Source organism: Xiphias gladius, chromosome 18 (genome assembly GCF_016859285.1).
Source record: "Xiphias gladius isolate SHS-SW01 ecotype Sanya breed wild chromosome 18, ASM1685928v1, whole genome shotgun sequence".
NCBI classification, from domain to species: domain Eukaryota; kingdom Metazoa; phylum Chordata; class Actinopteri; order Istiophoriformes; family Xiphiidae; genus Xiphias; species Xiphias gladius.
In genome coordinates this window covers 18883488-18900205 of record NC_053417.1, presented here as the reverse complement: position 1 = coordinate 18900205, position 16718 = coordinate 18883488, and the positions used below count along the sequence as shown (strand labels likewise).

Sequence of the window (16718 nt, the reverse complement as noted above, 5' to 3'; positions counted from 1 at the left end):
CCGTCCCATCTCCGTGTTCAGGGAGGCTGACGAGGATGAGAGTGGATTCATGTGTTGTGCCTTCTCAGCTCGCGAGCGGTTCCTGATGCTTGGGACGTGCACAGGGCAGCTCAAGCTCTACAATGTGTTTACAGGCCAGGAGGAAGCCAGCTACAGCTGTCACAGTTCGGCCATCACTCACCTGGAGCCCTCACGGGTCAGTAGGGAAAGCTACCAATACACCAGCAATTTTAGATTATGTCTAGTTGTTGTAGCTGCTGCATGTAATCTTACTTGTCCTCTAACATGTAAAATATATAAAGGTCCCCTCCACTTGAAAATGTGTTTTGCTTATTGGATGTTTGACCTTGACTGTGCAGATTCATGTACGCGTGTGAGTTTTTCTGATTCTTCTTCTGAAGGGGGAAAGTTTCCTTGTGCTCCTTGTGTTCAGTATGCAACATACACAAGTGTGATAAGGAAACATACACAGAGAATGGATTTCTCAGCGAAGCAGAAGACATCTTACATCCAGTGGTTCTAAAAAAAACAAAATATTTGCACGTTTGTATATTCTTGATTTTTATTTTTTGTATTATTATTTTTTTTTTTTCAAGAGGGAGAAGGAGTAGGTGTAATTTTAAGAATTTTTAATGAGGTATCTGAGCTTTTTTGTGGAAAACCCATATTAGACACATTGTAATTCCAAGCTGAGTCTGTTATATGTCGTAAAGCATGTCTGGAGGGAATCTTGAACCAACAAATTTTATATTTTTAGGATGGCTCTCTGCTGTTAACGTCAGCCTCTTGGAGTTACCCTCTGTCTGCACTGTGGGGCATGAAATCAGTGTTCATCATGAAGTAAGTGATGTTTGTACAGGAGATTGAATTCATATTTTTTCACCAGCTATATACAAAATGCATTCTTTTAAATAACAGTCTCAGATATTGGAACATCTGGAGTTCGAAATGGCCAGAAAGCACATATCACATGACTCCTGTCTGACCACAGACTATCGATCAACAGTTCAAATAGGGACTTGTGCCTTTCTGTGAGTCTGTAAATGTGGTCTCGTCCACCCAATGGTACAACAGCTTTATGTTGGCAAAAGAGGGAGCTGCCAAAAAAGGAGACGACATGCTGTTTAATTATGCACGCTAACAGCCTAGGGGCTGCAGTCTTCAGTTCATGGAACACAAGCACTTGGCTTCATTCATCCGCACAGTTTAACCAACGTAATACTGAGTCTCTGCCGACTGATTCCGAGTTTTTCTGCAATGTCTTTAAGTTTAAACTGTTCGGCTTTTGCAGTCATACTGGCCGCATGTTTTCGATTTAAATGTTGAAATATTGCTCTTGTTGTCTCCAGGCATTCCTTTCTGGGTGACCATTATGTGGAGTTCAGTAAGCTTTCACAAGATCGTGTCATTGGAACTAAGGAACATATAGCACGTGTACGTATGACAGCATTTTTTTTCTTTTTTTGAACATCACATTATGAAATATTAAACACAGAATAACTTGAAGTAAAATGGTGAATGCTCACATTCAGCTCTTCTCTTTGCCAGATTTATGACATCCAGACGGGGCAGGTAACTCTGAGTCTCAACAACCCAGACCTGGCTAACAACTACAAGCGGAACTGTGCCACCTTCAACCCCACAGATGACCTGGTACTGAACGACGGCGTGCTGTGGGACGTGCGCACGGCTCAGGCCATCCACAAGTTTGACAAATTCAACATGAACATCAGCGGTGTGTTCCATCCCAACGGCCTGGAGGTCATCATAAACACGGAAATTGTATCCTTGAGACTTAAATACTTGGGCTGATTAGAGTACAGTTCAGTAGGAGACATGCAGTTTTTGGAGCTTTTAAGCGAGTTTGTGCATTTTTTTTTTGACTGGTAAATAGTTAATTGAAGCCCAACTCATCCCTTATCTCTCCATGAAAAGTGTGAGGCAGTACAATGAGTGCATCTGTGTCTGTCGAATAGGTGGTACAAAAAATTTGTATATTAAAAAACTCTGAAATGTTTGTTTTAGTCCTCTGAATATACAGTTTACATCTGCTGCAGTGATTCATAGTTTAATTTACTGCTAAAAGAATTGCTAAAGTTGAAGGCTAAAAGTGATTACATTCAGGAGGTGCTTGTATCAGTGATAGAATGTGTTTTGCTCCAATGATGGGATGACTATTAAGCTTTTATTTCACTGCCAAACATTAAATATGTATTGCACTAAAAATTGATTTTACTACCCTGGAGCTGGTTTTAATCTCTGTGTAATTAAATTCGTAGCAGATTTAGTTGATACAAATGAAAAAGAATGTCATGGTCCTTAGCTTGAGTTTCAGTGGGATCTGCGGACCTTCCACCTCCTCCACACAGTTCCTGCTCTGGACCAGTGCAGAATAGTCTTCAACAACAACGGCACCGTCATCTACGGAGGTAAATACACAAAACCACTGCACTGTGAAATGTAGAGCGTTTGGCATCAAGCCTACATCTCACTCCACAGTTAGTGCAAGTGTGTGAAAAGTGTGTTTGAGAGGAAAGCTGGTGATTATGTAGCAAAGTGGGCATGTGTGTCTTTGGAGAGAGGTGTGAACAGAGCCTGTAAGGGTGTGTGTGTGCGCATTTGTGTGTGTGTGTGTGTGTGTGTGTGTGTGTGTGTGTGTGTGTGTGTGTGTGCGTGCGTGCGTGTGTGTGCGCGTGTGTGTGTGTGTGCACGCAGTTGATACCCCAGTCACTCAGAACCATATGGGCAGAAGGATCAGTGTTGGACTGGCACCAGACAGAACCAGCTGGTTCACGCCACCTCACTGGAAGAGAAGTGGGCATGCTGTAATGGCTCTGCCCATACAACACCACTTGAACCTTTCAGGAGCCAGAAACCTGGCTAACCAGCTTGCTGTGCACAGTGTTTTTTTTCTCTCTCCCACTTGCCGTGGCTCTTTTGTTTTTGCAGCAATGTTGCAAGCTGATGATGAAGACGACATGATGGAGATGCAGATGAAAAGTCCATTTGGTTCGTCGTTTAGGACCTTTAATGCCACAGACTACAAACCAATTGGTAAGGCTTTCTGCCCTCATCTCACTTTAATTGATTTTTCCTCAAAGACTTTCATGACAAGTAATTATTATACATGGATACGTTATATACTATACCCTGTAGTAGGTAGTAATCATTTTTATTTACTTTAATATTTTATCTTGCTACTTGTAACATTTTCAAAAGTTGACTACTGAAGTGTTCTTTGCTCTTCTCTCAGCCACTATTGATGTCAAGAGGAATATATTTGACCTTTGCACAGACACAAAAGACTGCTACCTAGCTGTGATTGAGGTAAATACTTGTCATCGGGTGGCTTTAAAATGCAATTATTTTTGCTTAGAGGTTGTGATAATTTTTGTATCTGTAAGAATATGAAATAATTTTCTTTCTGCATCTGTCTCATAGAACCAAGACTCAGTTAACACCGACACGGTCTGCAGGCTGTATGAAGTTGGCCGGCAAAGACTTGCAGAGGAAGAGGAGGAGGACGAGGAGGATCAGGTTCGTACTTTGTTCTTTTATCTTATGATAAAGTACGGCCTCTTTGGATAGAATAGGAATGAATGAAATGAAATCAGTGATAGAAATTAATTTGAACAAATGTCCTTGGTTGTCATCTGCGCACCAGGAGGATGATGATCAGGAGGAAGACGATGATGACGACGAGGACTCAGATGATGATGTCGATACGGATCCCCTTATCGCCGAGCTAGAGAACGAGAATGGCGGAGAGGATGAGGATGACGAAGAGGAGGATGATGGGAATGATGAATTCTCTCCCTCTGATGAGGAGGTGGCTCGTCTCCTTGAGGAGGACGTCGACGTCGGGGATGACGACGATGAGGATGACAATGACGAAGATGACTCTGATAACGACGATGTTGATCTGGATGTTGACAATGGTGAGCAGTGCTTCCAGTGAACTACATGTAGGGCGCCCATAGGCTCATATAAAGTCTTACAAGGTGTTGAATCATATTCGATCCAGGCTTTAAAATGTCTTGATTACATAATTTTTTGCCTTCCGTAATTCTTTTGTCTATAGGTTGATTTGTTTACTTTTTAACTTTCCTGGGCCCTGTGCTTTGTTTTGTGGATAACCAAGTTAGCTTTCACTGTTGGACTTTTCAGTTCTTCAAAGCTGCCATAAAATGTATCTGCAGATGTTTTTAGAGCCCAAGCCTGCAAAAATGCAGGTTTATTCACAGTTTGCTTGTTTATGACAAAGACCTTTTTAAGGTAAACCCCATAGCTGAAGTCATTTTCACATACAAATGACTTCATTCCTTAGAGCAGTGTTTCCCATAACTTGATTTATTTGTGGCAACATTGTCTGCCACATATTGATTTTTCTTTATTTTTTCTTTTTTTTTTTTTACTGTTTCAAATGGGTAAAATCTTATTTCTCCGTAGAGTTGCGTGCGGCGTGTTGATTGGCTCAGCCCCCCCCCCCCCAGCATGCAACTTAACATAGCACGCTGGTGTTCCGTACCCAGAGGCGTGACGTGCAGCAACAGCGTCAGCGTCTGTCCTGCCGTTCTCCTTTTCACACAGATGTCGATCCAGCTCTGTGACCACCCCCACCACCTCTGGCTTATTGCCGGAACAACTGTGCGCCCCCCCCCTTAAATTCCGTGTTTATACATTTTACACAGAAGGGCGAGGCGGAATTATGGCACAACATTCTCGCCGTGAACAAGTTTCTGTGAATAGCCCCTCCTCTCCGTGCACAGTCTGAATCATGATCATGCGCGGTAGGAGCGACTGTTGTTGGCTTTCCCCCGCAGAGAGGACGGCTAGCATAGTTGCTAATCAATATCAACTGCCCCTGCAGGTGGATAGCGTCAATGTTTATTCTCCAACTCTGACCCCGAATGTTTGCTCCCTCAGTCCAGATGATTACTGTAAAAATATTTTCCAAGACTCAAAAGGGCTCGTCCCGAGGAGGCGCACGGTCTGGACCGGAGGTATTAGCAAAACAGAGTGCCTAGCTAACTAAAGATAACACACACGGGGAAAGTCGCACAGTCCGACCACTGTGATTAGCTGCACCAATTCATTTGTGTCGAATATTTCCAGGCTTCAGCCAGTGCTGCTGTGGCAGCTGAAGCAACAGGAGCGTGTCAGTAAGGGATAGCTTCAAGAGAGGGTCAGAAAGAGAGAGGGATGTAGGAGAGGAGGAGGAGGACAGCAGCCAACATGCTGCTGCTGTGAGAGAGCCAGCTAGGGATAGCAGCAACAGGTGAGATTGACAGCAAAAACAGAGGTAGAGCTGTTTGTTGTTCAGTTATTTATATGTCACAAAGTGCTTGGCAATTTAAATATTTGCAGCGGAGCGCCTTATATACAGTATTATTTAATTAATTTAGGGGAACTGCCACCACAAATAGAACCGAATTTTGTGAGAAACACTGCTTCAAGGGATGATGATTGTAGATGAAAACCTTTGGGTTCTTGAGAAAACCTTAGAATCAGTTGGTTTTATTTAATTTTCATAATAAAGAGTTAAATAAATACTGTATTGTACATATGATAAAATACATAGTAAAATAACTTAGGTACCCTTATCAACCCTAAAAAAGAAAGACATGAACTCAGGTAAAACTTTTCTGAATGTTAAAAGACATCTGACATTATTGACAGGGTTTTGTCATTTGAAGGCTAAAATTTATTGATTGCATGTGCATCATAAGTACAGACTTTATTTACAAGGATTTCAACAATTTATTTTTAACTGGAATACGTTTATAAACTAAAGGTAAATTACTTTGTGTACCAAAAACTATTCACTGAAACTATTAAATTTGCTTAATCAGAGAACACACATCACTTCTGGTATAACTGCATTCACCCAAAATAACTTGTTGTATAACAGTAGTTGAAGTGTGTAAACTGGAAGAGCGCAATTTAGAACAAATTAACACCAGAAACACACATAAAATGAGACTTGTGTCCGAGAATCTGTTGCCAAAGTGCATGCTCGGAGGCTTCCCCAACACACTCCACTCTACTCCAAAGAGTCTCAGGTTAATGATGCATCAAGGCTGAATTTTGGTCCAGTTTCTGTGTTTTCATGCTTGTCTGGTCACTGTGAGGAAATGTCGTCCTTCCCGGTGGAATTTAAAAACTGCTGAGTTTGTGTATTTCGGATGTTGAGAGAGTGAGTGACAGAGAAAGCATGAATTTGCAAAGAAAAAAGTCGATGTTGTGCTCTTTCGCATTATGCCAAAGCTGCTCTCTTTTTGCCTTTTTGGCAGTTTTCCTACTTACCCACTGACCTCTACAGCACCACGTCTCTGTATCCCTACATTTCTAAATCTGTATTTGTCTATTGCACAAACAGACAGTTCCGACAACTCTGACCTTGAGGATGACATCATCTTATCCCTGAACGAGTGAGGAGCCTTCGGCATCTGGGACCGAGGAACCAGACAACGTGTCAAGACTTCTGCCTCTCAGACTTTGGACCTGCAGAACAGGAGGCAAGAAAAGAGGAGAATATCAGCAGATAAGGTGGGAGATAATTTTGAGCACTGCCAGTTTGAAACAGTAGGTGTCTGCACACTTTGGGAGTGACAAGACCAAGGAAATTGACCTACTGGTGGGCAAAAATGATTGTATATGATATAGTTTTATAAAAACAAAAGTGGGCTTGATGATGATTGGAAAGGCCATTGTGTAGATGCAGTGAAGAAAAGTTTTATATTTTATCACATTAGCGGCTCTTTAAATGAACCTCTTCATTTGATATGGACTCACTCACTTTGTAAGCCTCTGTTTGGCCGCGGATTAGTCTTTGTAGGGGAAACGGCTTACACTACAGGGCTATGGGTCTCCATTCGTATGGCAGAGAATACATTGCCCTCTCAAGCTTGTACTTCAACAGACCACCTGGAATAATCACAAAAACATACTAAAGTATTGAATTAGGCAGCTAATGTAATGCACAAACATGTTGCCAATGGTTCATGAAGCGTCAACCCCACTTTCAGGTTTTACCTCACCATAAACCAATGACCAAAACGCCACAAACAGCAGTGCCATTTGTGAACATCACCTCCTGATTTCATCATGTAAATAGAGAAATTAATCAGCTTGGTGCTCTTGAATTGCCGAAGAAACCATAACTAGTCAGCACATGACAGACATACTGTATAGAGGCTTCTACAGCACTCTACCATTGTGTTATTTCACATCCCTATGTTGAGCCACGCATGAATTTGGGTTCAGTGGATGTTTATTAAAAAGACTGTGCTGTCTGGTGAAACTTGGTTTTATGTAAGAAAACTGAGGATTTATCACAGTGACTTTGGTTCAGGACTGATACTATAGTAAACTCCATTCAATTGAATCTTTGTCAATCTTGAAAGAGAGCTTAAAACATTGGAAATAGGTGATCACAGCAAAATCCAGCAAACCATAATCTTTTCAGTGCATGTTTCCTCTGATTGACTGACAGGAAACTTCATACTCTCAGCATTGTGAAAACATACTTAGCACTTGCACACTTTGTGAAAGCAGTGCAAACATTGCAGGATTTTCTCATGTTTTTGCCTTGTACCTATTCATTTTACCTGTTTTCTTTTGCAAAAGGAGACTTTTATTTGAGTTTCTTGAGACAATTTATGTACAGCTTGTATGTATCTAAAGTATTTTTACTATAAATAAAGCTGCAAACTTAGTTTTGTGTGCTTCTTTAATGAATAAGCCTTTACAGCAGAGGTTTCTTAAAATGTGTGTCTTTTTAAAAGGGAAACTGGTGCCAAAAGCAGATCAAATATCAAGATCTGATTTACACACAAACTTGATCATCATATTAGGTCAACTGCAAGCAAGGAGCTTACCTGTGGTTTGATAGAACATAGGTGATCTTTACTGATGGCCCCATAGAGAGTTTAAAATATTAGTTTTTAAGTAATTAATTGATTAGTCTATTTAATTAACTGAATAATTTTTTTAATCATTTGTAAAGCAAAAATTGAAAATGTTTGCTGGTTCCAGCCTATCTCGTGAGGATGTGATGCATTTCTTTGTTGCACATGATACGAAACTTTAATTTCAGACTGGGTTTCAGACTGCTGGTTGGAAAAAAGACACTTGAAGACAGGCATTATAACAGGCAGTTTGAACTATTTTCTGACATGGACAAAACAATTATGAGAAAATAATCTGCAGATTAATCCTTGATGAAAACAATTGTTAGTTGCAGCCCTAGTCTCCGATCAACCTCCCTTTTAATAACCAAGGACCACAAGGTTCTGTGCTTGGTCTGCTATTTTTTTTTTTACAACTTACATAAACAGTAGTATTACTCTACCACAGACGTATCCCTTTTTATGCAGATAGTACAATCTTGTATGCACATCTCTTCTCCAAATCAAGCCATGTTTAGATTCCTCCATCTCTGCATAACCTCAAACGTACACTGAAATTCAAGTTATTCAATTTTATATTAAGTATCTAGGAATTTGGTTTGATAGGAGTCTTTTAAACCTCATGTGCTTCACATTCTGCCACAGAGTGTGAAGATAAAAATTAGTTTCCAATGTCAGTATAAAGTGTGTTTTTCTGTTGAGGACAGAAAACTATTGTGCGATTGACCATCATGTCTGTGTCTGACTGTGTAGATATCCTGTACTCTCATGTTGCTCATTCCACCTTATTGGCAACAAGATGAGAACTACACACTACTACTATTGTTTGTAAATGTATCCTACTAAAGCCTCAGTATATCACATTTTTTCCCAAATTTAAAACTACAGTTCGTCAGACCAAATCTTAGAACTGGCCAACTCTTGATACCTCACAGGTAAGTCCTGAACTGGAGCTTTTTGCCAGTACTTGGCACCATGTAAATGGAGTGAAAAAGACAGGACTTTAAAAGTTGAAAGTCTCATATCACTGGATGAATTTAAAATTTAAATTTTGAACATTTTATAGATGTCTGTGTCTGTGTATATGCCCGTTTCTGTGTGACTGGCTGTGTTTTGTTGTGTGTGTTTTCTGTTTTATTTCCATTTCTTCTGCAGCACTCGGGTAGGTTTCCATAAGAGATCTTGATCTCATTGAGGCTACCTGATTATTATGAAGGTTATAATAATGTTACATGTCATGCTTTTTTAAAAGTTTATTTTTATTTGGAAAAGACAATGTCAAAGGAGATATAAAAAGCAAAAAGCTCTTTCAGTTTTTATATATATATATGTGCGTATGTGGGTATATGTATATGTCTATATTTGTGTATATCTGTGTTTATATGTGGGTATATTTGTGTATATATAAGTGTGTGTGTGTGTGTTTGTGTGTGTGTGTGTGTGTGTGTGTGTATATATACGTGTGTGTGTGTGTGTGTGTGTGTGTGTGTATGTGTATATATATATATATATCACTGTAAAAGTATATGCAAAAGAGGAGGCCATTAGAAACAGCAATAATAACTCAACACCTCAGACTTCAGGTAAGCTTCCAGTCATCCATCGTCACCAACAGAAGGAATATACATATCCATTTATACACTCATGCATACACTGCGTGTTTATATCTACTACATACACATCTGTACTCGCCCATGTACCCACAGGTTTGCGTTTACATCCCAACATGTACATACGTGCACTTCTGCTCCACTCCGTAACCAGTGTTCCAATTTAACGTTCTTCCATACTGTATACATAAGAACCAAGGGATCTTACATTTCCGCGATTCCCATCATGAAGAGGAAGGAAGAATGAAACATATGTGGAATCAAATTAAGTCCGCTCATACTGGGGTTATAACTTCGATCCATTCCTTCCAAATTTGATAGAATTTGTCTTTTTGGATCGTCGAAGAATAAGTAAACTTTTCCAAGTTAAAAATTTCAAAAATTATTTCATACCAAGCTTCTAATGTACAGTTGGTGATGCTGAATTAAGCCAATTTCTAGTGGTTGGTTCTTTTACTTGCCACCAAAATGGCCTGCAGCACCTTTACATCCCTCCTGTTTCAAAAGCAACATGCAACCCAGATAAAGGGTCTAGAAGTTCAGAGGTATTTGACTCTTTAATACTGTGTTTTAATATGTGAATTCTGTCAACAGTATGCCTCGACTTTAATTACCAGTAAAGTTAGTTTTGGCAAATTATTGCGATGTCCAGTAAGATGAGATTACAGTTTCCCATGCTGCTTTCAAGTGGGAGAAATGATGCAAGAAATTGAGCTAAGAGACAACCTGCCAAGGAAATTCTGCATTTGCATTAACTCTTGAGTAGCAGCCGAGGTTAAATATATGTATTGGCTCTGCTATACTTTTGTAGAATGTGAATAATCACATTTTTAAGACTGAAATGTTCCTCAGGGTGTTTTCTGTGCCTTACATTTCCATAAAGTGACATCACTGAGGTCTCTGGATTGCTGAATTGTGCACGCAGGGATTTGCCACTAAATTTTCCTGTGGCCTCCCCCACAGTTAACAATAGAACACATTAAAATTCTCACCAGAACTACATTAACAGGGATCAAATAAATCCTTAATTTTGTGTTTGTGTGTGTGTGTGGCTGGCTGGCTGGCTGGCTGGCTGGCTGGCTGCAGATGCACGTCTGTCCATGTGCACAAGGGGCACTGAGTGCATTGAATGTATGATCCCGAGGAGTGTAACGAGATAAGCGTGTGTGTTTCTGTGATGGCAGCTGATGGATGAGATGGTGGGACATGCTTCTTATTACCTCCTCGACTGGCTCCTACTGTCTGCCGGCTTCGGGAGCGTTGAAACACATGGCAGCCCTCACTGTATTAGGCAGTCCCTGTTTGCAGTGGACCAGTGTCTCCTGCTCACAGTGTTGATCACAGCAGTAGCTAAATGTGGCCATGGCACTTAAAAAGTAAATCATTGTCAGAAAAATGATAAGTGCATTTAAACTCTTATGACCATTTAAAATATCTGTTTTGCTTCGTTTTTTTCCATTTGCATGCAGTAGTGTCCCTTGAGCACATTCTCTGCAAGCATGATGGAAGCTTATAATTTGTTAGATTTTATTTTTTTGTCACATGTTTATTAGCTGGGATGCATATTTCGCTTATAAAACACCCCACACGCCTCTAGCTTTATGTATGCGATTGGAATACCGCCCACAGTGTTCCACTTGAAGTAATAGACAGATGGGAGTCAGTCACGGCGTCGCTGTGATGGAGAGAAATTACCCCACTGGATACTGTCCTCCCTCCCACACTACCTCAAACTCACTGGACGCTCAATATTCACCAAATCATGCTGTTTTTATAGTCATGATTGCCTAGTCTATAGGACAAGAAAGCCTAATGCTCTGAAAAGACCACACATGCAGTGAGCGATGGGTGAGATGCTGTATGGTAAAAATTTTTAGGGATGAACGCATCAGATATTCATCTGGTTTAACACATCGGCTCTTAAACGTGTGTCGTCTTCCGACAGCATGGAGGAGTTAAAATGTCCAAGTCAAGGTCTGGGCGAGACAGCCCGGCAGAGGAGCATTTTCAGGGTAAAACATAAAGTGTTCCTGAAAGGCTCACCAGTATTAGGCCGTGCTTGCTGAACGTGTTCTGTGCCGTATGGTGGCCTAAAGTCTTGTGCCATTCAGCCATACTGAAGTAATGAGAGGGTCATACCGGTGGATTTGAGTAGACTGTGACTCCGCAGACTTAAAGCCTCACAGCTGAGTAATGTGTACGGTGTTCGTCATTGACCCACAGACTAGTTTAACGGCAGTGACTCACCTCAGAATAAACCGGTGTGCGATAAACCCACACGTTGGTACTTTGTGCACGAGTCTCGACTGAATGCATTGCATCAAATATACTGTACATCATTACAACCCAAACCAATCGGCCCTCACTCAAACTGTTTCCTCTACGTTAGTGAAATCTGTGCGATCTGAGTTTGTTGACTTCAGGGCTGCAGCTACCACTGAGAACACACAAGGCATGTCCTTGTTTTTTCACAACTATAGTTTCAGACTCCTGGAGGCAATTTACTTTCTACAATTAAAAAAAAAATACATAGTTGGTATTTTTAAATGCCAATTACAGAATATTTTGATTCAATATATTCATTTTTTGACTTTTTGAGGCCTACAAAAGATTAATAAGTACATAAATAAATAGTTCCCTACTTCTTCCCCATTAGAATTTTGTTTCCAAGAAGTTCGAGGCTTTGAAACTGCATTTAAACCTTCGTGTGTGGAATTAAAATGATTAGAAAATATAACAGTTAACAGAATGAATCACATATCAAAACAAACACAAAAAGACTTAGTTCGAGGGACTGAGCTCAGCACTTGATATGAATTCAAACATGTACAGTAAAACGCTGCTGCGGTATGGAGGACTAGGTCTAGTGGGAAATCCACGTCAGTCAATTTCGAAGGGGAAATTGGCCGTCGGTTAGGAACCGGTGGCATCTCATCCGTGTGGGAGGTTGACCGCACTATGACAAAGCATCGCGGGTAGTGGGTCTGTTTCTTTGAAACGACTCGACCAGGAGGTGCTTTCCCCACATGGTCCGGCCCGGCCTGTAACACCGGGGGCTACTTCACGGCCAGCGGCACGCAGAGCAACACATTCGGCCAGAGGAGGCAGACTGCCAGCCAGCCAGCCAGCATCCTAGCAGCAGAAAATGCAGTTTGTGTTTGTGATGGATGCAACTGCCATGCAGAGAGAGAGAGAGAGAGAGAGAGAGAGAGAGGAGAGAGAGAGAGGGAGAGGGAGAGGGCGCATATATTTGCAAATGTTTGACACATCAGTGTTGACAAAACGAGTCATGTGACGACCATGAAGATGGCGCAGCTTATGGTTTAGTGCAGTTTTGCCAGTATTTGCTTGCGCCGGCTCGACAGTTCGGATCGGTGAACAATATCGCGACCCATTACCTGCTAATTACCGACCGACTCTGCGCGTTCACGCCGGCTGAGCAGCCTATTGTGGATCGGCTGGACTTAAGCGCGATTGGCTGGGGTGTGTGTGTGTGCGTGTGCGTGTGTGTGTGTGGGGGGGGTGAGAAACAGAGAAAAACAAAGAAATCAAATAAATAAGCTTCGAGGAAAAGAAACCTTTCTGTTCCACTTGAAATGCGGTTGCCACAACAGCTTTTTTGGAGAGCAGAAAAACCCGCTCAGCGTGTGCGTGCGTGCGTGCGTTGCCCGTGTGGCTGCGCGTGTGTGCGCGCGTTGCTTTAGGTGGACACGGAGACTGCATCAGACTGGAGACACACGCCGGGACATAATAGAGCGGAGATATTGAGGCTTTGATGGTCCTTCCTCCCCCCTCACCTCCCCCTCCCCAATACCTCCCCCCATCCCCCCACCCCCCCACCCCCCCCTTGCACACACAAACGTCAGGGTACTGATTCCGGCTGAGACATGTAGTCCCATGTATGAGCAGCCAGGATAATTTGTAGCCCTCAGCTCTGATTTTTTTTTTTTTTTTTTTTTTTAGCAGCATCGTCTCACGGTCTCGACATAATGTGGCTTGCTCTACCGGAGGGAAAATAACCAAATATGTGGATACCTACAGAGGAGGAGAAAATCGGAGTTGGTGAGTCAATTGCTTCCTTTATTGTTAATTTACGACGTTTGGCTTCTGGCTTCTGAATTGACTTTAGTCATACAGCGTTGGGACGGCACTTTGTGCATCAGGAACACCCAAATATTTGTTCATCGATACCTCGCGCAGGCTACACTGCCCATTCCCACCCCTGTTATTATGGCCATTACACCCAATGAAAAACACATACACTTCTAATGGCTGATGTACGCGGCCAGTGACTGCATAGAAAGGGGAAATTGCGTGGGATGATACAGCCCACAACCCACCACCTTTAAAGATGCTATCGGAGTCTGTACACAGCCGCGGGCGGTGCTTTAAAACAAGTTCTTGCTCTTAGTTTTTTTTTTGGGTTTTGTAAAAACGTCAGTGTAGCATTATATCCTTTTCTTTTCATAAGCGTATCTGGAAAGGGGGGGGTGGGGGGGAGTTTGGTGGGGGTGGGTCGATTCGTGTTGAAACCACAAGGGGGCATCGTGACTGCGTACCTCCAACAGGTGTAGGCTGGAGTGAAACGGGAGTCTACCTGTAGACGGAAGACTGCCCGACTGCTGCTGTTTGCTGCTGTTTGCCGCTGCAGTGACAGGGACTGCGCTGTGCCCCACTCTGCACTTCCTCCCCTGCGTGTGTGCACTTTGACCTCTGGCAAAGAGGTGAACGCGCGGGATCAGCAGTGCTCCAATCGGATCTCAGGAAAGACAGCGAACGTCAAAACGAGCTGTGCAGAGTCTGTCGGGGGGAGAACATACGAGCACTATAGACCGACCGCTGAGCCCCACTGCCACGGCAAGAGCGTCTATAGCGTAGGATTATACTACAGAGGGTTTTCATTGGCGGAATGAGTCATGTCCAGATGCTCTACAGCTTGTTACTTGCAGGGCTACTCACGCTGGCTCGCACATGATACCCACACGCATACACACGCCCACACACACACACACACACACACACACTTTGTTTGGAGGCATTACATTTGTCATGATCGTTTGGTCAAGACCGCGGGCTGAGCGCGTCCCCCGTGCTGTCCCCGCTTCTGGCGGCCGCAGAGCGTCCGGCCGCCCGTGCCTTCGTCCGAATCACCGCAGTTTTCTTTTTTCAAGCGCACATACCATCGTGATGGGGGCAGTGAGAGGGGAAAGCGGGGGTGGGGGGGGGCAGGCTTGTGTGATGAAGCAACAGCTCGGCGCAGCCTCCGCGTCGGTCGGCGAGGAGTCACCCGGCGCTGTCCGCGGTGCTGGAATGCGGGGACGCGGAGCTCCCGTGTACCTACACCAGTACATTACTGTACCGGGTCACAGCAGCCCAAACGACTCTAGTCGCCCCGAGCCTCCGAGAACGCGTTGACGGGCCAGGGCCAATGTTTCCCCAGCATCGCTGTAGATGCCCACGCTGCAGGCCCTGCTAAGTTAACCGGCAATACAGCCCCCGTGGCCTGTCATCATTTGTTCCCCTGCCTCATCCGTGTCATTAGTGGCACTATTTTTCACATTTCCCTATCTTCCTGACTTATTTTGTCATTGCCCGTAAATTGTCTCTCACCAATATTACCATACACCGATATGAAACAGAGTTGTGGTCTATCACCAGCCAGTCAGGCCTTTCTTTTTTCTTCTTTTTTTTCTGTTGGGTTATCTTAATGAGCTCCGTCTAAACAGGAAACAGTTGGAGACCACCTCATGAAGTGTTAATGCATTTCTCAGGACCGCTGCCTATTCATTATTTTGTTCTTGGTTGTGTTTATGCAAGAAATAATGTTAGTTTGTAAATCACTTGCGGAGTGGTAGCAAAGGCCGGCATTGCATATACTGTTGTGCTGCCCAGCTCTTTCCACTCTGGAACTGCAACTGATGATAATTTGAATTGCTAATTAAGCTATAATCACTTGTTTTGTTCCTCGTTTAATAATTTGTCTGTAAAATGTCAAACGTACCCAACATTAAATACTCATTATGCAATAAAAAAAAGTTAACTGTGAGGTTGTAAGTTTAAAATATTGGAATTTCAACTGATAAATGACTAATAGATTTTCAAGTGTATAACCATTAATTCCCTAATCAAGCGTCGTTCCAGTATTCTTGATATCATTTGGTTCTGTAAGTTCAACTTTTTTCATTCTGTTATTTGCAAATGAGTCACTGATGGATATCTCTCATATAAGCAGCAACATTGAGAGAATTTCTCTACACTTTTATTGGAAAGAGCTCTGACTGTAAGTCAGTACCTGCCCACACGAGAGAGAGTGAAATGAATCAGCTGGCTTCATCTGTGGACACAAGGACGTGACTCAGACACAAACTACTGTAGCAGTATGTAAAATGATAATCAAGCCGACTAGGCCACCACAATCTCAAATGGACAACTCTGGGATCAAATGCGATCGTAACAGAGCAAACGAGTTATTGTTCAACTCAGGGTGGGCTTAGAGGGATCATTGTAGCCCACGGTAGCATTTCTCCATACTTTTGGCCATGATTTTAGCCCTTCAAAAAAATCTCCGAATGAAAGTTGCTCAGCCTCATTTGGGTGAGCACCTCTTGGATTCATCATGGGCAATGCATCTCAAAGGTTATTGGTACTGCAGTTTAATGGGGCTTCATTGACATGCACACCAGTACAATAAATATATGCATTTTTGCCTGTGTGACCGTCATTTTCATCGTCTCGCAGCTACACACAACACTGCATTCTGGTAGACTACCAAGATTTCTGTGACACTGACTTGATATCAGATATGGTAAAATGCCCCTCTGCCTGTGTGGCAGAAATCCCTAGGTTAGCAGGACTTCACTGCAGTAATGTGTCTGAGTAAGTGAGTGTGCATTCAAGTCGTGCCGAACAACATGACTCAGTGGGCGAAGCCCAAAGACCGTTGTGTAATTTTGAACGTTGCTCGATCTGGGACAGGACTACTCAAGCCAGGAAAGCAGGACCTTCATGGTCTGCATCCTCGCATTGCATTACTGGAATGGTTTCAGGATGCATTCAGTGAAAGCTTTTCAGCCTCAGTTATGCCAGTTGTGATTGAGACTGGAACTAAAAGGACTAAGAAAACCCAAGAAAATAAGTTCATTTCAGTGCTGTGGTTTAGATGAGCACCATGTCCTCTTAATAAAATGTTCCTCAGTAC

General features: G+C 42.6%; 2 protein-coding genes across 2 annotated transcripts in view; both read left to right on the top strand.

Annotated features, from left to right (window-relative positions):
- The window catches only part of LOC120804569 (DDB1- and CUL4-associated factor 1-like), a 19724-nt gene extending 12020 nt beyond the window's left edge, over positions 1 to 7704 (top strand). Inside the window, 10 exon segments of the mRNA XM_040154080.1 lie at positions 1 to 196; positions 758 to 840; positions 1350 to 1434; positions 1549 to 1782; positions 2336 to 2429; positions 2950 to 3054; positions 3254 to 3327; positions 3442 to 3537; positions 3665 to 3938; positions 6380 to 7704. The exon segment at positions 1 to 196 is cut by the window's left edge and continues 3 nt beyond it. Of these exon segments, the coding sequence (XP_040010014.1) occupies positions 1 to 196; positions 758 to 840; positions 1350 to 1434; positions 1549 to 1782; positions 2336 to 2429; positions 2950 to 3054; positions 3254 to 3327; positions 3442 to 3537; positions 3665 to 3938; positions 6380 to 6435 (1297 nt within the window). The 3' untranslated portion in view covers positions 6436 to 7704.
- A 5777-nt stretch (positions 7705 to 13481) lies between these two features.
- LOC120803303 (dedicator of cytokinesis protein 3-like) overlaps positions 13482 to 16718 on the top strand; it is a 48515-nt gene continuing 45278 nt past the window's right edge. The window contains exon 1 of the mRNA XM_040151644.1: positions 13482 to 13582. Coding sequence (XP_040007578.1) covers positions 13546 to 13582 — 37 coding nt within the window. The 5' untranslated portion in view covers positions 13482 to 13545. The remainder of the gene's footprint in view (positions 13583 to 16718) is intronic.